The sequence below is a fragment of the Daldinia decipiens genome (assembly GCF_022478715.1).
Source record: "Daldinia decipiens strain CBS 113046 unplaced genomic scaffold F4813scaffold_3, whole genome shotgun sequence".
Taxonomy (NCBI): Eukaryota; Fungi; Ascomycota; class Sordariomycetes; order Xylariales; family Hypoxylaceae; genus Daldinia; species Daldinia decipiens.
The window spans coordinates 581290-602262 of record NW_026054546.1 but is presented as its reverse complement, the minus strand read 5'-3'; the positions used below and the strand labels follow the sequence as shown (position 1 = coordinate 602262).

Sequence of the window (20973 nt, the reverse complement as noted above, 5' to 3'; positions counted from 1 at the left end):
GTCCCCCATGCTGTTGCTGTGGTTGTAACCTCAGCTTCTCGGTAAGACCCAAGACTATTAAAAAGTCGTTCTGGTCGACCAAACCAGTCGATTTGATTTGTTGCATAAAACTAAGGAGCGTGTCCGCGGCTCGTCTGGCATCCTCCTGAGTGGGTGAACTAGGCGAAGAGCCCATCGAAGTTCCGGAAACTCCAGCTGTCCCTGAGCAGTTCGACCTGCCGGTTAAACTGCTATTGCTGCTTACATGATGTAACTGTGTTGGTGGGGAGATGGCCGAGTCTAGCCCGCTATAGGACGAACCTGACATCTCGTGGGTCGGGGATTCCAGAGCAGAAGAGGGTGCCGTCCCAGCCTGGCTATATTTAGGTGTCAGCGGCTCCGAAGGTTGCGATTGGTTGATGTACTCGAGATGCCCAAGGTCTGGAACCGTCTGACTTCGGGGACGCTGGAAACCAGCGGCCCCTGGCGGCATTTGATTCCGGTCGCTGAACATGCCTGTGTTCGGGTCTGGAGAAAAGTTGAACTGTGATGATGGGCTGAAAGCACCCGCTGAGAAGGTTGAGCTCGGCGGGTCTGTGACGGCACTGGAGAGCGATGTTGAGCTCTGAGAATGTGGGTGTCTGTATCCATTGGTCTCGAAGTCCATGAAGCTATTTGAGATAGATTCCTTCACTTCGGATTTCTCGCTTACCGACGACATTTGCGGTGACGCCGTTTGGTTTGTTGGTGAAGCCGGCGAAATGCCTCCTGGTGTATGTGTAGCAGATAGTAAGGGCGAGCCGGTATCTAGTCGAGCATTATCTGGAATCGCTGTCTCCGAAGCTCTACGGATCAACTTTCCCGGTCCAATATTATGCTTCTGCTTGAACTTTTCGATCCAGGAGGCTGTGATGGTTTTGAGGGGGCTGTCCGAGCCGGTACAAAAGACCCTCGCCTTTTCCTCCATCTGAGTGTCGCTGACTACAACCCCCTTCTTCTGTTGACCCCTGACCCAGTTCGCCAGAGCCCGCTCAATATCTGGCGGCGACTTTCCCTTAGTCTTTTTCACGGGAGAGCCACCCGAACTGTCTAGATTCAGGTAAAGTTCCTTCCTTCGTAATACCTTCGACACCGTGCTGCCAGGATAACGTTAGCGACTGTGACTTGGTTTAACGCCTATCAACCTTACCTTCGCTCAACACCAAATTTTTGACCAATCTCTGTCTGCTTAGCATGGGGATTGTCCTCGTGGAAGAGGCACATATTACGACGATCCTCGTCCGTCAAGGTCTTCCTTGGCTGCGACGTATTGATCGTTGGCAATCTCGGTGGCTGTCTCACAGGAGCCGATGCCGGAGGGATTGGTACAGGAGGTGCTGAGTAGCTCTGAGAGGGGTTCGTCCGGAGACTTGGCCATGGAACCTGGGAAGGCTGCTGTGTTGGTATTATCAACGGATGCGGAAGATGACTTGCAAAGTTGTTGTGCGGTTGATTATGCATATGGTGCGGAATAGGTGGAGGAGCCATGCCGATAGACTCGGATGGCAATCCATGAGTCGCCGGTGGAATATAGTAGTCGCCGGGATAAGTCGTCATGGCCATATGGGTATAGGCGCTCATGTCGACCCATTGTTCGTTGGAATATGAGTTGTCATGAGCCATGTGGTTATCCTGGTCTATGCCAGTTGAGCCGATCATTGTATTGTGCATGGCTATCGTCTAAGTGAGCCGCCTATGCTAGATGGTAGAATTTGTAGGCTATAAGCCGACACAGTCCGGCTGTCACGATATAGGCTAGCTGCCGGTATATTCTGTGACGTAGATTCTGTAATAAGCCGCAGGAACAGTCTATAACAGAGGTGGGATTGGCGCTGGTGACTGTGGAGATCCGCCGGGACGGTTTTTGGCAACTCGACTTTTACGGGCGGAAGACGGCATGCATATTCAGATCCAGTCAACCAATTGGTTCTTTAAAAGGGGGCAATGGTTGCCGTATTTTGTTGTATGCGGAACTCACGGTCCCTCGTGCGTTGTTGTAAGCTGCAGCAAAAAGGTTGGCGTCTTGGAAAGGGCTGTCCGGCAAGTCTCCCGAAAATAAAGAGAGTGGGTGAGGAGACGTGCAAGTCTCTCAACGTAGGTAGCTTGGTTGTATGGTGGTGTTGTATCCCATGCGCAACAACGGACAAGTCGACGTGTAAAAGGCCAACCAACACACACCTGGGGGCCTACCGTTGCTATCAAGTTGGCCCAACTCTTTTACACCTTTAGGCAACGAGGCCACTTCTCCTGAGCTATTCTAGTTTTCTGGTTATCTTCTTTCCGTTTGGTTTCTCTCTTTTCCTTTCTTTTGGTGCATCGAGGAGCAGCGGGAAGATGGCCTGTGCCGTTGGTGTAAATGGAAACGGCCGAAGGGTTACGTAGTAGGGTGGACGGCGTAGCAAACAGAATCAACTTAGGACTAAGAAGCTGGCTTCCACCAGGTTGACCATCGATTAAAGGTCTAGCTTCCCGGTATAAGACGCCTCAATGTAGTCTCATAGCTAGGCTTTTCTAGATAGGAATATCAGACGCACGGAAAGGTAGGGCTAGATGCTTAGACAGAACATGTGGAGGAGACCGTACATAGATACATATGTAAGTCTATGCAGCAGCAGGGATGTGAATGCCCTTCGAGGTCCGGGGGCCCTGAATAACAAGAGATACCTAAGAAGGGGGGGGGGGGGGGTGTGCGTGGTAACCCTCGAGGGATAAGATGTGGTATGACAGGTCTGACAGGACGAGGGTCCCTACTCAAGGTACAGATGAATTAATGTAGTTAGGCCCGTGGATGTGCGTCTAAAGAGAGCTGGCTAGCCGGGGTTGAATCTTCATTGTGTGTGGAGAGACCACGATGTTACCGTGCTTTTTTTTTTACTTGTCAGAGAAACCACAAACTGGAGAGCTATATCCTGGAATGAATACAGCCATGGCCATCGGACGGGATTGACAAGGACCGCAAAAAGTAACCGAAAGCGCCACACCCCGGCGGACTCGGCAAGCCGTACACGCAGAGCGTAGCAGTGTTATGAGACAAGCCGAATGAAATGCGAGAAAATCGAGAGAAGACTTCTTTAACAGTTTATCTAATGGTCTTAGTCTTTTTTTTTCCCCCAAGACACGAAACATGTGGCTCTCTCTAGCTTAGACATTTAGATAACATATCCCCAGTCCTCCCGTTCGAGTGGCTGCCCGCCATGTCTCTCTTTTTCTCCACGAGGTTCGTTTTGGTATTAGCGAGAGAGGGGAGAGAGAGAGAGAGAGAGAGAGAAGGCGAGCAAGCAACGACGGACGAGGGACAAGCCGATCTGGCTGGTCCAGGTCAACCGAATCTGACTAGAGTGCGGGTAACTGGATGCTCCCGAGGTGGAACTAGGACATGGGGATCATCAAAATGAAAAGACGATGAGTTATGAATACCTCCGTATACATACAAGAGGGACGATAGCCAAATCCTGCCCTGTTTCTTATTAGGGTGGTTATGAGAGGTGAATAAACCCCACCTAGAGTTGGACCAAGGAACGCTCGTAAATGCTTGTCTTCCTTTTCACTAACCTAACCTAACTCTTTGTCAGCTTCGCTTGTAAGCTATTAAGTTACTACATATTATTAGTTAGTATCAACCAAGTATGTAGTATGTAGTATGTAGTATATATTATGAGGTAGTTATTTTAATTATACCAATATATCAATAGTATCTCGCGCCATGGGAAAGGGAATAGCCAATGTGTGTACTATGCAATCCGTGTGTAATAGAAAATAGAAGCAACGACAGCGAATAAAACGAATAGATTCCACCCCCTTACCACGGGCCAACTTATTTAGGCTCACGATAGTTGAGATGAATGGTCTACAAAAACCGGGTTCGCAATATTAGGGATCAGACCAGGTGAGCCATCGCGACGCCTACACAGGTAGCTTCGACGGGAAGGATTGCACACTTAGAGCAAGTCGAATAAGAGACGTTCAATGATAATGAGGTATTTCATAGAGCTTGGCTCCGTTCTCTCTCTTTTTTCTTCCTTTCTCCACTGAGTCTTTTGGTCTTAGCGGAATTATTAATTATTGACGGGCTGACCAGCCAGGGACTGTGACTTTTCAGCAGGCTGGCAGGGTACCCATGGTCCACCTCCCCCATGTCAGAAACGGACCGTATCGCCTTCTCATAGGGCAAACATGGGCCACTCTCTGCCACCGTTTCCGCTCGCGACGGATCGTCATAATGGACTCGTGCGATTTTATTTGACGGCCGCTAGCGAGCCAGATCTCTCAAAGCCTTAACAAGCTTCCTATGAGCCCCTCACTTATGAAATCTAGCTTAGAAACATACCCAGTAATCAACCAGGAGACGCGTATTCCTTTGATGACGGTTTCTCGGTTTATATTCCTCCACTGCTATTCCTTCACTCTTTAGACCACTAGAACCTTCTTGCTCGAGCTCACCTGGCGCTCCTCCGTCTAGTATCCACCCATATAATACCATAAACAGTAGCGGTTGGCCCTTCGAAGGAGCGGCAACCGTAAAGACTTCGGCAAGGTATCTCGTTTGGATTTGCTAATTGGGCCATAATCGGATCACATATGATGTACTAATGGGTACGATGGTAGCTATCTATGGTAGAATGTAGGATGTAGAATGTAGAATGTATGTATGATGACAAAGGAGGGGTATTGGACATGCTTCGTTGTATCCTGTATCCTGTATCATATGCATTATACCTTAGGTTAGGCATATATCATAGTATATAGTATGTAGTCGCCGAGCCGAGCAAAGGCCATCTTGCGACTCTTACTACATACCTACCATACCCGCCATAGTGCGTAATTCCCATTATCTCCGTTTGTGAGACAACGTCGACCAGGTCAAATTGAGATGAGCAGCATACGGGGGGGTCCCTTGTCTTCCCTTGTCTCCCATGCCTTCCACAAAGGCCGATTGCACGGGCAGCACGGGGGGGCGCCCCCAAAGTCTGTGAGTCTCTCGACCCTGCTACCCTACTAGCCTACTGGCGAGGTCAGGGAGCTTTATTCCCTCCCCCAGTTTCCACACCTATATTTCCTCGGTTGACATCCGTTTCAATGCCAGAAGCGGAAGTCCTTAAGTTCGCACAGAAGAAGATCATGGCAGGTCACAGGAGATCGATGTCATGCAAACCCGAGTTTAGATCTCTAAGCCTCAATGGTCTCATGCCACGTTTGACGTACGAAATACTCTTCTTGGAAGCTATTACACAATAGATGAATATAAATATAAAATGCTACAATGTACCTACGCGATCCGAGCAGGAGATAACGCATTACTTCTAGCATTACATCTGGCAAGCTCTCTAGGTTAAATTGTTCTATAACCCCCCATGGCAAATTGCTAGTAATGCGACAGGACACTTCAATCTTACGCAGTTGAAGTACCCAGCCTAGAGGTAGCCTTCGTCTAGAAATGCTCGTCTAGAAATGCTCGTCTAGAAATGCTCCCGAATGCTCCCAGATGCTCCTGTAGCACTTGTCGGGTGAGGGTTGTTCTATCAAGCCGTCGCGACAAGCAAGCTTGTGTCTTGTGTCGCATCTGGACCCCAAACCGTCGGGAGCATATCTGGGACCAACATGAACCCTCCCCGATACCCATCGTTCGGTGAGGTTTCGTGTACACTCAACGACGTTGGTGAGTTAGTTGAGTTGAGTTGAGTTTACTACTACCGCTACCGCTACCATGACTGAAGAAAGAAGGGAACCGCCGCGCATTTACACATCCTTCGCCGCGGTAAACGTTAGGTAGTGTACATATGTATGTATGAATGCGTTCTCGCTCTTGTACCTGTACCTGTTTCCGTTCTTCAGCGGCTCGGCGTCGAGCTGCTGCTGTTACTCGTTACCAAACCAACAGAGCAAGTAAAAATTAGCCCAAGGGTTGACCAATCCTCAATATTCCACCACTTTGGTTCTCTAAGCAAAGCAACCAACAGCACGTTGCGATGAATAGCCTAACCTAGAATTGTCATTGGACATAATTTCCGGGTCAGACGCGAGGCCTTCACCGAGGTCCGTTGGGCGATTGGGCATGAATGGTCAGGAGGTCCAAGCGAATACAGTATTCTTTTCCGTGCGCCGGGCTATCTTCCAGTTGGTCAGCTCTATCTATATCCTGGACCATCCATGCCTAACCTTATGAGGAGGCTTGAATCCTAGAAAGCAAGGGGCTTATTCGAGCTTAGCGTCTTTATGAAAAGCACATTTCGTTGCCACAAGGCCGAGATTTGTGTTACAGTACAAGTCTGCGAGGCGTCTGTGCAGCTATTTCCTTCGGCTTCATGCAAGGCTCAACACCCACCATGGGCCGTTGCAGTCGAGAGTCGGCTAGTCCTCCCATATAGGTATGCCATATGCCATATGCCATATGCCATATGTATATACCATATATGATTTCATATATACCTAGCCTAGATAATCCTTAGAAGATCGCAAGATCATTCGCAGCCTAGGTATAGTCCCTGCGGCGCATTGCCGACGATGCGGCTGTGGAGTAGTAGAAGATACTTAACGATCGAAGTAACGTCATGCCGCAATAGCTTTTGGTTGTAAAAGCAGCCATTGGTTATGTACCATCTTACCCTTTTAGTCGACACGAACACCCATGGAGCAAACCTCGGCGTTAGTAACTGTAGTGCAGCACGATGTCCGACCTGAAGTAGTAGATCATAGATCATAGATCATTCTAAAGTTGAAGGCTCCTTCGCCGGTCATAATTGTTTTGGAGCCTCTTAATTGGAGAATGAAGCATTGCTGGATATGCGACCAAATGCAATCTCAGATTTGAAAGAAATGAACGCTACATCACCCTACAAGTATGTATCGCCATCATCAGACCGCGATACTTTTTTCTTTTTCTTTTTAGAGACAAGCCCGCAGCTACATAAAACAATCCCGTATTGTTCGCCTTGCAGCCAGATATTTGGTGAATAGCCACAGGATGGTCAAGGCTACCACAGCTCAAAAAATGAGGCTGCTGGGCGATGGACAGCCCGGCATTTTGATAGGAAGTTACGGTAACAACCCCCAATGTGAGAGTGTGTGTACGGTAACATCTCAATCGCTTTAAGTTGCCTACGAATCGAAACACGGTGACAAGAAGAAAAGAATGGCGCTATTTGTCATCAGGTCTATTACTATTCGGGACGTGTGGTTGTAAGTGTGTGGTGGCAAGGTTGTCTCGCATGGCCTCTCGCATGGCCTACTTGGCCATGAGGTAGATGGATAATGAACCAAGAAAGAAAGGGAAAAAACCGATAGTCTCAGGAAATAAAATAATAGTAACAATAATAATTAAACAGCACGTTGAATGAAAGGGTTGGGTAAGGAGTGGTGGCCTACAGCTCCATACTGACCCCCAAAATCCAGACGATCGAGAACTTTCTCCACGAAGGGGCTGTCAGATGTGCCGTCGGCGGCTAGAGGAGCGCTGTGAAAGGTTGGAGTCAGGTACCAATTTGCCGTGTGGCCCTTTTAGGGAGTGGATAATCTCTATGCTAAGACGTTGAGTGGTTAAAAATATTCCGATCGTTTAAGGTGCAACAATAAGACAGGAAGGCCAAGACAGCGACCGGCAATAAATTGTTGGACTCATCATTATTGTGGCGCAAATAAACACCAGAAACATAAACTACTTCGTCGTTCAGCATATGCGTGTCAACTTGCTGCAAAGGGGTGGTGCCTTAACGGTCTCCAAGAGAGAGGTAAGGCACCGCTCATGCATCCCCACGCCTCGTCGGAGACATGGTCGCATTAAGAGAGGCCTTCGGTTATGCAGGTGGTGACGATTTGCAGCTTTGGGTCTCTGGAGCATGCGGAGTGCGCTCAGGCATCCTGAATTCAAAATGCGGCTTACTATGTATGTATGTACGCATCGTGGGATTCCCCCGCAAAAGGGGAATATAATTGCAATTTCGAAATTGGAGCCCAGTTGTCTTCTCGTAGGCCTGGAACCTGCGGATTCCCAGATTCCCAGATTCCCAGATCCTCGCATGCAAAATCGCCCACTACTGTATCATTCTTTGCATGATCGGGCCCTTCCAGAAAAAGCAAACAATACTTTCCCGTCAATGGTGCGCCGCATCGGCTGCGGCCTGTCCCTTGATCCGTAAATCTGCAGACAACCGTATCCCCTGTTCCTTGAAGCTGCCCAACGGCGTCATGAGATAAAGACGCTTTCTTGGTATCATTATCCATTGTGCTATATAGAAATCGAGAGCTCGGGAGTGCGCACACGAAGGGTGCCAACCTCGACACTTGACACCCTTCACCGTCGCGTGTGGGCCGAGAGCGCATAGGGGACCTAGCCGCTCTTTTGAGTCTAGCCACTCATCGCTTGACGATCGTGACTAATGAGGGACGAGATTAGTATCCAAGATGGTGCAAGTGCAATGGGGAATTGGCGAGTAATAATACCTATATCTTCGTCGGCCAGCTCGTGAGCAAGCCCCACGCGTTGGGGTTGGTGCTTCACAGATTTTCCGTAGACTATTGCGGTTTTAAACTGCTCGACTATGCTCCGATGGATTGCGTTGCACTTATCATTCATTGGTCAGCCAGTTTGTTACCGGTCAAAGCTTACCGAAGCGAGGTACTTACAAAGTCTTCGACTGTGCACCTAGTGGAACGAAGCACAACAGGCGCTGAATAGTCCGGCATCTTTCCTTTTGGCTTCGTGTAAACCCGGACCAATTTTAGCTTGTCCCACCTGCAAGAAAAAGGAGATTAGCCATGTGTGCGCTACACGTCTACACGTCTACACGTCTTTGTAAGGGGGTCGAATCTTACATGGCCTCCATTAGCTCATCGACGTTCCACCCATGTTCAGAACTAATGGGTACCGCGTTGGGGATTCGATACAGCAGATCCAGCTCCTCGATGCTGATTGCGTCAATCTTGTTGAGGACGTAAATGACAGGTATGTAGCTACGACTCTTGGCTTCCAGGATGTCGATCAAATCATCAATCGTAGCATCACAGCGAATCGCAATATCTGCTGAGTTGATACGGTACTCGGACATGACGGCCCTGATTTCGTCATGGTCGATGTGGGTTAAGGGTAAGGTACTTGTAATGTTAAGCCCACCCTTGTCCTTCTTCTTGAAGGTAATGTTTGGCGGTTCCTTATTTATACGAATACCAAATCCTTCTAGTTCCGTCTCGATAACTCGCTTGTCCGTCAGGGGCTTATTCACGTCTAGCACAATGAATATCAAATGACAAGTCTTAGCGACAGCAATCACCTGACGGCCACGACCTCTGCCATCCTTAGCTCCCTCGATAATACCAGGGAGATCGATCATCTGTAATGGAGCTCCTGTACAACATAGTATCAGTATCAGATACAAATACAAATACAATAAAGCCCGCCTAAAGGGGGAGTATTATGGGGGGGGCCATTGATGCCATACCATTGTACATGACTTGTCCAGGTACAGATGTCAGGGTAGTGAATTCGTACGCCGCAGCTTCGGAGTGTTGGCCAGTCAACCTGGTCATTAGAGTACTTTTTCCCACGGACGGGAATCCAATAAATCCGACACTGGCAACACCAGTTCTGGCGACATCGAAACCGGCACCACCGCCGCCACCACCACTCGATGAGGGAGTTAGGAGTTCTCGCTTCAGTTTAGCCAGCTTTGCCTTTAGCTGACCTAAATGAAATGAAGTAGCTTTGTTCTTTTGAGTTCGGGCCATCTATCAAATCAGAAGGTTTAGTACACCCTATCCGGGCTTCGGGGTGCTTATTCCACCTACTTCGGCCTCGATCTCTTTAATCTACAGGTAGGTTAGCATCCAAATTATTCATACATATTTACGCGAACTCACCTTTTCCACCGTAGTCGACATTTTGGTGGACCAGTAGAGCCAAGTAGAATGTTAAGCGGTTAATTGCACTACGTTAGTGAGGGCTGCCGCTCTCAGTCTCTTCTAAAGGTAAGTTGTCACTTGAGAAATTCGATGCACATTTTTGGTGGGGCGAATTGAAGAATGTTAGAATGCTTTTTGCCCTGTGATGTCAGCCCCGCAAATTGCCGCGGTTTTCCCGATTATTAATATCTTTTAATCGCAACTCATCGTTAACAGAGACCATCGATATAGGAATAAATAGGAGCAGTTCTTGAGGCAACTTAGAAGTATAGGTTGATGTAAAGTTTTCCCTTTCCATCTAGAACATCGACAACAATATGATCAAAAGACGACCGGGTATCCTAGACACACATATTAGATACTAGTAGAATCAGCTCATTCTCCCCCTGCAATATACATTCAACAACAACTGGTAAATACGCCATCTCCCCTTTGATCCGTGAGTGTTGGCCATGTAGCCCAAGATCGGATGGCACGCGGAAGATACGGAATCCGTAGCGGTGGATAGTCTAGCCCTTATACCAACGTCGGAGAACGCGTGGAAGTAAGGGAGAAACCTTAAAGTTCTCTAAAAGCGAGCTATCATGCAAGGGGTGTCGAGCTGATGTCTCAAAAAAGGAACTCGGGGATCACGTTCATCTACTAGGAGTCTACTGGGATGATTAAAAAGCACAACTACAGATACTAATACAGAATCCAGCATGATCTAGACCTGTACTCGGGGAGAAACACAAGTAAAAAGACTACGGGGTGTGAGAATATAGGCACCCCATGCTAACACATCTAGACTAAGGTTGTTATTGACTCTAGCACGTGGAATAATCCATCTTAGTAAACAAATACTTATGGAAAAGAACAACTCTTAACACATGACTTCATATATGATATGTATTTAAACAGGCCCCGCGGTTGCCGGTTGGCTAATTGATTGTGACCTACAATTGAGTATACATTTCTCACGAAGTGGTCTGTCCTGGTGGCTTGTTCACCTACATTCTTCTAGGCTGAAGATTTCTAGATAATAGACCGGCTTTTGTATCAATATGGTCATTTTGACCGTCAGGTAGTAAGCCGCACACAAACTAGCCCTGCTATTTATTTTGCCACGGAGTCACCATGTAAACCGGGGCTTGACAGTATGTATATCTGGGGGTCTGGACTATTTCTCGCAACGGAGACATAAGAGAGCTATTTGAACCATTTAAGCATATACCAAAGATACCATCATAGTCAAGTGATCAATCAGCAACTCCTTAGTTCCAATATATATCGATATCAGTTTGATACGAATATCTATCGCCTGGCTGATAACTATCGTGAGCGTTTAGTAGTTTTTTTTCCCTTAAATTTAAAGTCCTCGCCATTGTTGCTTCGAATGCTTAGCTCCTCTTACCTGCAACGTGTTGGATGTTTTAGGTAATGTCCCTGTGATGAAGTAATGAATACTCTATGATATGTTTAATCCGGCTATTATATACCCCGGGAAATATGTGAGCTCGTGACCATTACTATTCGTCCAGGAGGTTGTTAACCTGTTAGTGATAAATTCAACAGAGATGCTTATGCCATTTGTTATCTCGAGAAGCTGTATGATAGACTATAAAGGGTCTTTCGCGCTGGTGGATATGTAGCAGAACGCGGGAGGGCCTTTGGTAAAATATACGCAGTCGGCAAAGACGTCTGCGTATTTGAGTGCGAACAGCATGGTGCAGTATCTGGGCGATTTAAGAACTCGTTGGTTTTAAATGTCTCTTTCAAAAATGGCTTCAGTGAACTGGTAAACTATCTACTCTTAGTTAATCCTCCTAAACCTTCAAGTGACAAGTCTAGAAAATAATACGGGCATGAACATGAAGACCGGGTACAGTTAAGCTTGGAGGCTGGCACTGGGTCCAAACTCAGGCCGAGGTTATATTGTAACTTAGTAGCTTCGTATAATATTTCCCGTGGAACAAGACGATGGCGATTTTGCAAGTAAAAATGCGCAGAACAAGACGAAGGAGTTGAGTCTAGGAACTCGAACTCTCGATCTCGTGAAAATCCTCCTAAAGGCCAGTTGTGGCGATGTAACTTTTGCGCCTATAAGGCTATAGTGGGATCATGATGAGTGCTTGATTCATGTAGCACCACCTAAATAGCCCGTTTCCAATAACCCTATCTCACAATAGTCTCAAGTAGCTGCCTGGTGATAGATTCCCCTGAAGTCTGAGCTATATATTGCCTAATCGCATATGCTACGATAAGCCCATGTGTGCATTAAAGCATATCTGTCCGAATTTACACTAAATTGGATTTGCAGATTGGCGGTTAGTTCATGACTTCATCTTCTCATCTTCTTTTTATTCGAGGTGTCAGTTCACACAAGAGAAAACAAGGCTCCTTGAATTGAAGATGGCTATACCGGACTTAGTCAAGCACTTTACTAGCATAAGTCCAGCCGCATATTGTCAACTCTTCTACGTCCTCGCGGCCGCAGCGGTGTTAGGTATTGCCGTGGCTCCCGAGTCCACACGACGCCTCCTGACTCAATATGGGGCTCGATCTTCACCTACGGGCACATCGGACAACAAGGAGGGAAGGCAGGCTCGCGACGGACCTCTCGTTAGTATTCTTAGCTGGGCTACATCTGTGGGTAAAGTACCTCATTCATGGTTTATTCACTTCTATATTCTTTCCGTGTTCTGCTCCATCTTCTGGGCTGTTCAATTCCTTAGCCATGGAAAGATACTTGAGTTTGTAGTCAATAACCAGACTCCGAGCGAGACATGCTCAATGTCGATCAACCAAGTCGTCATCATGTGGGCTTTGATGAGCTTGCAAGGTGCTAGACGTCTCTACGAATGTGTGGCTATTGTTCGCTCTTCGCCTTCTGAGATGTGGATTATCCATTGGTTGTTGGGTGTTGCCTATTATTTCTTCACGGGCATTTCTATTTGGATACATGGATCTCGTAGGTACTATGGCCATGTTTCGTTTACAATCTTCTAAAAAGTAATGATTATAGGTTCAATTCAGTCCTCCGATAGAAGAACATTCAGTATTGAGATACCATCATTCAATACGGTCTTCGGGCTTATCACGTTTTGGGCCTCATGGCTCATGCAATACAGATGCCACAGCTATTTGTCTCGATTGAAGAAATATTCACTTCCGGGGGACGGTTTATTCCAGTACCTGGTGTGCCCGCATTATACGTGCGAATGCGTATTATATCTTTCTCTAGCATTGATAGCAGCACCCGTGGGCCAACTGTACAACAGGACGTTGATATGCACCCTGCTGTTTGTCGCAGTCAATCTTGGTGTTACTGCAAACGGAACCAAGAAGTGGTATAGCGAGAAATTCGGCCATGAAAGCGTCCAAGGGAAATGGAAAATGATACCAGGTATATTTTGAAATCAAACCCGTCTGGACATATCAATTTTTCCGCAGAAACCCAAGCTTGCCTCCCAACTTAGATATTTTCATCACGTCTCGATACGTTAAGCTGGTACGCGTCTTTCGTACGTTGCAACCATTTGCAAATTCCTCAGGTGACTGTAGGAGTTCCCAATTGGCAATCGTACTATTAGAGAGCTCAATATCCTCCGTGATATCTTCGATACCATGAAGAAAATCTGTGTAAAGATCAGAGGTAGTGATGAGCAGGCTTCGAGGCTCTTGCAATATTCTCCACGCTGGGTTGGGATCCAGGGCGCCGTCGTCCTTGGATTTGTAGATGTTGAGGCAGAGACTAGCACCGAGGCTCACAGTACACACGAGAGGATGATACGCGGCCCCGTCCTGTTTTGGAATAAGCAGTTGGAATGAGCAGGTCATCATAGCCTTCCTGAATTATGCTACTCGCTTACCTTGTGAGGCATTATGCCGATGCCGGGAGGGTATTCTGAATACAATTAATACTATATGTCATAACATGGAATTTTGGATTCTAGACCCGTCATAAAATTCTTCTCGGATGAATGGGCACAATAAGCAAGAACGGAAAAGACAGTGTGATGCGACTTGAAGGATACACCGAATCTCATCGCACGCTCTTCTCTACACGTACCATTGATCAGGACGTGATTCGGTTTCTGGTGGGGACTATCAAAAAAGATATCGGGCGAATCGAGTCCTTGTGAGAGTCGGATCGATTTTAGACGCGGCACAATCGGATCACTCAACCAACTCGGCAAGGGAGCATCCATCAACTTATTATTCACAAGATCGGACGGCCAGGTTTGTAGTCGGCGATGGGATAATTGTTTCCAGCGTGGTTTCGGTGCGGATGCTATCTATGTCACTGTTAGGCGAGGGGTACGGAACTCATCGTCTCCATGACCATATCATAACCGTACTTTGTCAAGAATCGCTTGCTCTTCCTCTTGTGTAATAAAATCCGAGATGTAGTAGGCGGCTTGTGGTAAACTTGTAATTCGGACGTCATCAAGAGAATCGGGAAGCCTAAGGTTAGCGGGGGTAGGATCCATAAATTCGTTGTTGGTCATAATGAATATCCACCAGGGCTATTCGGCAGACGTCGGATTAAAGATTTCGGATGCTCGTATTACTATCGAGAACGGGCGAATTGGGTGTTAGTGTACGGGTGCCTAAAGGCGTTATGGTTGGTGTGGAAACGCGGTTAGAACCTTTTTTTTTTTTAAAAATTTTTTTTAATATCACGATATGTATGCCCTTTTGTAATGGTCGAATACGCAATCTGAATCTGATAGCACGTGGTACTAATTCACAGACCCATGCGAGGCTAGGTTTTGCGTATCAAACCGATTTCGAAATCGTTTGGGATAAATAAGGCAGTCGATGGACCTTGGAAGCGGATCGGCACGGGATAGCTTATCAGTAAGAAGGTGGGCTGAACACTCCGAACAAAAAGGAGAGTGGTCAGATTCGATAGAATCTTGGATTGGAGAAGGGGATGTGCAGTTTATTACATAGTAGCGATAATTAATAAACGAACCCTGCTAAGAGAGAATTTTCATAGAGTCGAAGGAAGGAAAAGCCTGGAAAGAACTGGGGAAATGAGGGGCGGAAACGAGCAGAGACAGGCAGTGAAAGCTGGCAGAACAGCAAAGTAAGCAGGGGCTGCCGCAGTCGGGGGGCAAGGAAGCAACTCAAGAGCAACTCAGAGCTTTGCAAATTTGCGGAAATACCGGCCACCCGACCCATCCGTATTTAGGTCGGCAGCCAATAAAAAAAGAGCCCGGCTTGTTAGACTGATCTTGAAATTGATCTTCAATGGCTACACAAGGAAAACAGTCCTAGTGTTACCACACTAACATAAGCCGCTAGGCTACTTTTGTGCATAGCCTACATCAAGTATTCCAGTACCCGTTCACTTTCCCTCTCATCTCTGGCAGTCTGGCCTTCCTGCTGCCAATGTTCAGTTGTCGTTTCCTATCTCTATGCGCTTTGCCTACCACTCTGCCCTGCCTTACCTATCCGCCTATCTGTTACTACCTACCTTGCCTACATGTTGCTACCTGCCTGCTACTCTATTATTATCTAACCTAAGAGGTAGTTAACCTAGTATTTCTCCCAGTTAGGTGCTTTTGGTTTGCTGCATCCTTTTCGTACTTTTTCAATTTTGCAAATAATTTCCCTACACCGAAAATTATTCACATTCGATGACGGTCATTATCTGCGACAACTCGTGTTTATCAGCGATATTTTAGCAAACTGCACATTTCTTCAATCCCATTTAGTACTCAGTTCCAGTCCAAGACCGTCCAAAGTCTTGTTTTTCTATCAGTTCCTTAGCCGTTTGACCCGCGACCGACCGTTTATGTTCGTACTCGTACCATTGTAGGGTAGTCCATATTCGTCAAGCTTGTACAGAGTCTCGATACGAATTCTGTCCCTATCGTCACCCACGAGTGGCCATCATGGTGTACTGTATTGTATTTCGGTATATGAATTGAATGCTATGGATGCGCAAAATGCTGTCGAGTCCGCAAACACGAAACAGGCTGCCTCGCCGAAGCGGGGATTTGCTGAGTCTGAAGATCCCAAGTCGACGGTGACAGCGAATAACGCCACAACCAATAACATTAAGCCTCCCCTGACTACAAAACCCCCTTCCACGTCTAAGGAGTTGCGATCCGTGCCGATATTACCCAGTGCGCAGGATGATGATGTTGGACCTGATCAGAACTCGGACGCCGAGACAATCGTCCTGCCAGGCAAGGACGGTGTCTCCCCGTCGAAACCTCGAAAGGTAATAAAACATGAAGACAGGAGCGATGGTGAGATTGACGATGTTTTGCCGCCTCCGAGGAAGTATCTGAAGGATGGTAAAAACGGCGATCGCAATTGTGGCCCTTCCGAGGATGTAGCCTTGCTAGAAAGGAAGAAGCGACTACCTGGAAAAGAGAAGCAACCACGAAGTAAAGAAGTATCAAGTGGGCTTAGCTCTGCTCCTGCTTCTCCGCCTCCACACCGTCGCAATAACCACGAACACATCCACCGGCGTCGAAGGTCCAGTGATGCACATTCGGAATCAGACTCCGAATCATCTAAGACGAGACCTACTAAAGATACTATCAAACACAAGTCGAAATCCGTAGATAGGTTAATGCCTGGCAAGCGTAAGGCACCCAAGGCAGAATCTGACGACGAAGGCGAGTCGCGGAAGGTTCGTCGACCGCGTATTTCAGACGCGGGCCTTGACAACCAAGCTGTTGCTAGGGAGAAGGACCAAAAACCCTCATCAGTCCGACTTCCCCACGACAGACAATCCACTTCTCGCAACCGATCGCTGTCACCTCATGGTCGCGCTCACCGACGTAGCCTTTCAACGCAACTTCCATCTCAGTCTTCGAATGGCTTTAGCACGAAGAAAAGGCGTATACCTGCACCCCTTCAATCCACCGATTATCACTCCGACGATTCATCTGCTAGTGGAAGCCCGTATCCTCGAAGTTCAAAATTAAGAAGTATAGCTACCCCCGTCACTGGTGAATCAACAATCTCTCCCGCAAGGATGCCAGCCCACAAGAAGCATGTTGATAATCATGGGCAGACCTTGCTCGCCAAGGCCTGTGCGAAAGGTGAATACGAAGCTGCTAAAAAGCGGCTGACCGAGCGACCTGAAGATTTAAATTTTGCTGATTACGCTGGAAACACGCCTCTGCAAGTTGCGTCTCTCAATGGCCACGAACAAATTGTCCAACTTCTTATTGACGCGGGATGCAACCTGGACTGCCGGAATAGTGATAAGGAGACACCGCTTCTTGATGCTGTAGAGAACGGCCATCTAGGTGTCGTGAAGCTCTTGCTGAAGGCTGGTGTGAACCCCCGAAAGGCGGATGCTGAAGGACACGAGCCGTTGGAGAAAGTACCCGACGAGCTAGAGAACGCTGAAGAAATTCGAGCCGCGTTGCGAGAGGCGAAGGAGAGGGTGGGCGAGCTGCGGCGAACTTCTGAAGACCACCCGCCTCACGATATGCCGGATACCCTTTCCTCCCACGGACCTGAAAGTCCCCGTCGTTCACCCGCGGCGTCGGGCAGCAGCACATTAGCGGCTCAACGCCGCGGCGGTGCTGTACGGTCGACGAAGACCAGCAATCATCTGTTGTATATGAATCTCGATGACAAGACTCTCCGACAAGCTGCAGCGCGTGGTGACAATGAGACGGTGACTCGCGTACTGCAAGTCAAGGAACGCTGTGATGACCCTGAGGCTTTGGTCAATGCAGCTCGCGGTGGCCATAGCTTTGTGGTAGAACTCCTGCTCGCCTTAGGAGGCGCGAACCCAGATCCGCTACGACCTGTCCCGGGTCTCCCAACAGAACACGGGACGCCAATGTTAGCCGCTATTGGTGGAGAGAATATCGAGGTTATTAAGCTTTTACTCAACGCGTCTAATTTTGATCCGACTCGTCGTTATAAAGGTCAGACTTATTACGAAATAGCTAGACGTCGGGAGGGACCTATGTGGAAGGAGGAAGAGCATCTTCTAAAGAATGCTTACGACGAATTTAAGAAATCGCCCAAAGTTTCCTCCAAGACAAAGTCTCCGGGCAGGCGAGACCGTGATCGCGAACTAGATCCAGAATCAAGACGTGCTAACCGCAATGAGTCGAACTTGGACGCTGTTCGATCGCATAAGCGTCGGCCATCTAGCCCCTCCCGAGATGTCGATTCTAAAAAGAAGGCCAGCTCTACTAAAGTTTCTGGGAGTCCTAAGGAGAAGAGGCGCTCTCTTTCCTTTGGCAATCATGACGAACAAACCTCGCCTAAGCGTGGGCCGGGACGCCCCAAGAAGGAAGAGCGAGTTTCAAGTATTGCTACATCAGATCGCGAGGTTTCTCCTGCTGTGTCTAAGACCCTTCCGTCGAAGTCAAAATTGGTAGACTCGGACCCCGCTATTAACTCCTCTGACACCGAAACTGCAAAGCCGCGGAGGAAGCTTATTTCAGGTAAAGAATTGAAGGGGCACAGGGAAAAGCAGCGGCGCGCGAGCTTAGCGTCAAACAACTCAACTACCGAGCGTGGCGATCCGAGAAATGAAGATGTACCAGAAAAGCGACCAGATCGGCTCTCCGAGAAATACCATGATCGAACGAAGGCAATAAAGCGTGACGAGTCTAATGATAGGTTGTCTGTAGGTGAAGGTTCAGCTAAGAGGCCTCGATCTAGTGTTACGCCACCTCGGCATGGGCTTGCAGATAAAGACGATGCCGACGCTCCTATTAAGAGAAGGAGATTAGACCACGATAGCAAAGAAAGACGACCATTTCAAAACTCTTCCCCCGAAAGTCGACAGCAGAAACGAGACCCATCGCGGGACACCGTTAGGTCACAGCGACCCTCGGACGACCGTAAAGAAGTGCCAAAGGCTAAGAAGACTAGTCGCGATCGTAGAGAGTTAGATAAAGCAAGCCCACTAGAAAAGACTAGCATCACTGTAGCCTCCGAAGACGTTGACGTGGATATGCGTGACGCACCCCAAACACATTCAGTTGAAGAGAGCGAAGCGCAGATCGATCGTGAGCGCAAAGAGGCAAAGAGAAAGCAAGCCGAAGCTGAGGCGATAGCTGCTGAGGAAGCGAAGAGGAAGGAAATCGAACAAAAACGCCAAGAAGTAGAGAAGAAAAAGCAGGAGGCAGAGGCACGACGACGTGAAGAAGTTGAAAAGAAACGTCTTCAAGAAGAAGAGCGAATCCGCCTGGAGAAAGAAGAAAAGAGGCGAAAAGAAGAGGAGGAAAGGGTGCGACTAGAAGAGGAGCGAAAGGAGAAAGAGGAGCAGGAGAGAAAACGACGGGAAGAAGAGGAGAGAAAACGAAAGGAGGAGGAAGAACGCAAGCAACAAGAGGAAGAGGCTAGAATCCGTCGCGAGAGGGAGGCTGCCGAAGAAGCTCAACGTTTGCGAGAGGAGGAAGAGCAAAAGGAACAAGAGCGCAAACGTGCGGAGCGAGCTGCACGCGAAGCCGAGATGCAGCGTGCTCGCCAGGAGGAGATGGAGAAGATCCGTCTATCCAAGTTGCCTCCTCTGTTACGTTGGCTTGATGCCTGCCCAAACCCCAAGCAAAAGGATATAGCCGAGCTCTTCACTATAGCGCGAGGGATAAGGTATGATACGATTAACCCTTCGGCGACTGGTCACGCAAACGGATGCGAGCAGTGGTTGCTCAACACCCAAGTTGCCCTACTTTTGGGCGAGAAAGATACCTCATTGACAAGATGTGAGTTACTAAACAATTATTTTTGACGTCGTGTTTAACTAATCGATCCTTAGATACTGCGTGGGAACGTATTCCAGTATCGCATATAGCAAAGAGAGTTATCTGGCGTCTGGAGCAGGATAGATATGCTCTAACAGAAGGCAAACTGTATCACCTAGGAGAACAATTACCCAATTTCTACGGAGGTAATCCTTGGTCAGTTGGCTATAGGAGACTCGAACAGATTCGTGGTGAGGCGTGGAAGTGTTTCTCCGAGATGGAGATGTTCTTTATCAAAGTAAGTTTGTCACATATATATTGGCATGTTAGCACTATCTACTTGACACTAACGTGGTCAAAAGCAATCCGACTTCCTCTACATCGTTCCTACCATACCTCATCTTCGTAACGTCAAATTGTCGATCTGGTATTGTGAGCTCCCAGAGCATGAATCCGCCCTCTCAACTTGGAGTACTCCAGCCAAATGGAAGCAAGATCCGGATGCCGAAAGCCGTGGAGGGTTTGCACCCCAATCCAAGTATTATATTAATGGGGAATTGGTAGGCGAGAAGAAGCCACAGCCATACCAGCCAAGCAAAACCCCATTTCCAGACCAAAGAGTCCCAAGAAGGGGCGGGCTTGTTGCAGTCACGCCAGATGAGCCCGACTATGCGCGCATCTGCATTGAGCAGGGTCTAACACACCTCCTTACGGATCAACAAAAACAAGCTGTGCTGAACGGAGCACATTTGACCCCTCGGAGCATGGTGTCGAACGAGGCTCTAGACTACGTCGGCGAGAACTTTTCCCCTTCGACCGAATTACCGAGTACTAGACTAGTCAACGGCATCAAGAGCGCCCACGAATCCCCGGATAAGCTTCCTGTTAATGGCACCAACGGGGATGATTCGGGGAGCCAACGACGGGGTAGTCAAGTTGGACCATTTTAATAGTGCAATACGCATATCCTACACATCCTTCACCCTGATAGCGTTTTCTTGTCCCTGTACAATATCGAAGTGGCGGTTTATGCGACTTCCAAACCATTCATACCCAAAGGGATCTCCTTCCCGTGGTAATGAGCTTTTTTTATTTGTTGTCACAGTTGTGACGAGGACGGCTCTCAAACAAAACAAAACAAAACAAAACAGGCGAATACTCACGTATATGATCACCTGACTTCATGGGCGGAGTTTGAGGCTCTTGAATTGGCTGGCAAAGCGTGTAAAAGCTTTCCACCTTGGATCCCAGCTCCGAGGATTTGCTCTTCCATATGATGTCGGCGTACACGTTCTTGTTTGCGATGCCAAGGCTAGAAAGGGGTGGGGTTGAGAATTGGTGGTTGAGATGCGGATTACGATTAGATACACCCAATGCAGTATATACATTCTTATGATTG

At 47.9% G+C, this 20973-nt stretch overlaps 5 protein-coding genes across 5 annotated transcripts; 1 reads left to right on the top strand and 4 right to left on the bottom strand.

The window, feature by feature from the left end:
• Window positions 1–1055: 1055 nt before the first annotated feature.
• F4813DRAFT_170403 (uncharacterized protein) lies at window positions 1056–1826 on the bottom strand. The gene has a single exon (XM_049239174.1). It carries the CDS (start codon window positions 1687–1689, stop codon window positions 1165–1167), a length of 525 nt encoding a protein of 174 aa, XP_049103674.1. The 5' UTR covers window positions 1690–1826; the 3' UTR covers window positions 1056–1164.
• Window positions 1827–8199: 6373 nt separating this feature from the next.
• On the bottom strand, window positions 8200–10182 carry F4813DRAFT_170302 (P-loop containing nucleoside triphosphate hydrolase protein). The gene is made up of 7 exons (XM_049239172.1): window positions 9868–10182; window positions 9796–9816; window positions 9450–9735; window positions 8827–9355; window positions 8638–8746; window positions 8455–8575; window positions 8200–8387 (listed from the first exon to the last, which is right to left on the bottom strand). The coding sequence occupies exons 1-7, from the start codon at window positions 9886–9888 to the stop codon at window positions 8368–8370; spliced, it is 1107 nt and encodes a 368-aa protein (XP_049103673.1). The 5' UTR covers window positions 9889–10182; the 3' UTR covers window positions 8200–8367.
• Window positions 10183–11943: 1761 nt separating this feature from the next.
• F4813DRAFT_169997 (uncharacterized protein) lies at window positions 11944–13206 on the top strand. The gene has a single exon (XM_049239170.1). The coding sequence runs from the start codon at window positions 12301–12303 to the stop codon at window positions 12895–12897; it is 597 nt and encodes a 198-aa protein (XP_049103672.1). The 5' UTR covers window positions 11944–12300; the 3' UTR covers window positions 12898–13206.
• Window positions 13207–13326: 120 nt separating this feature from the next.
• On the bottom strand, window positions 13327–14399 carry F4813DRAFT_385384 (uncharacterized protein; the record flags this gene model as incomplete). The annotated part of the gene is made up of 4 exons (XM_049246247.1): window positions 13327–13692; window positions 13761–13795; window positions 13961–14186; window positions 14250–14399. The coding sequence occupies 4 exons, from the start codon at window positions 14397–14399 to the stop codon at window positions 13327–13329; spliced, it is 777 nt and encodes a 258-aa protein (XP_049103671.1).
• A 168-nt stretch (window positions 14400–14567) lies between these two features.
• Window positions 14568–15252, bottom strand: F4813DRAFT_169994 (uncharacterized protein). The gene is made up of 2 exons (XM_049239169.1): window positions 14870–15252; window positions 14568–14744 (listed from the first exon to the last, which is right to left on the bottom strand). Exons 1-2 carry the CDS (start codon window positions 15076–15078, stop codon window positions 14657–14659), a joined length of 297 nt encoding a protein of 98 aa, XP_049103670.1. The 5' UTR covers window positions 15079–15252; the 3' UTR covers window positions 14568–14656.
• Between the last annotated feature and the right edge of the window lie 5721 nt (window positions 15253–20973).

What these genes read in the sequence shown, in the direction of transcription:
- F4813DRAFT_170403 (XM_049239174.1), bottom strand. Translation starts at nt 1,689, where the DNA reads ATGCACAATACAATGATCGGCTCAACTGGCATAGACCAGGATAACCAC.
- F4813DRAFT_170302 (XM_049239172.1), bottom strand. Translation starts at nt 9,888, where the DNA reads ATGTCGACTACGGTGGAAAAG. An exon ending in GATGAGCTAATGGAGGCCAT is followed by an intron (nt 8,747 to 8,826) that starts GTAAGATTCGAC and finishes TTTTTCTTGCAG; the next exon opens with GTGGGACAAGCTAAAATTGG. An exon ending in GGTGCACAGTCGAAGACTTT is followed by an intron (nt 8,576 to 8,637) that starts GTAAGTACCTCG and finishes ATGAATGATAAG; the next exon opens with TGCAACGCAATCCATCGGAG.
- F4813DRAFT_169997 (XM_049239170.1), top strand. Translation starts at nt 12,301, where the DNA reads ATGGCTATACCGGACTTAGTCAAGCACTTTACTAGCATAAGTCCAGCC.
- F4813DRAFT_169994 (XM_049239169.1), bottom strand. Translation starts at nt 15,078, where the DNA reads ATGGGTCGGGTGGCCGGTATTTCCGCAAATTTGCAAAGCTCTGAGTTG. An exon ending in GAAAATTCTCTCTTAGCAGG is followed by an intron (nt 14,745 to 14,869) that starts GTTCGTTTATTA and finishes CTTACTGATAAG; the next exon opens with CTATCCCGTGCCGATCCGCT.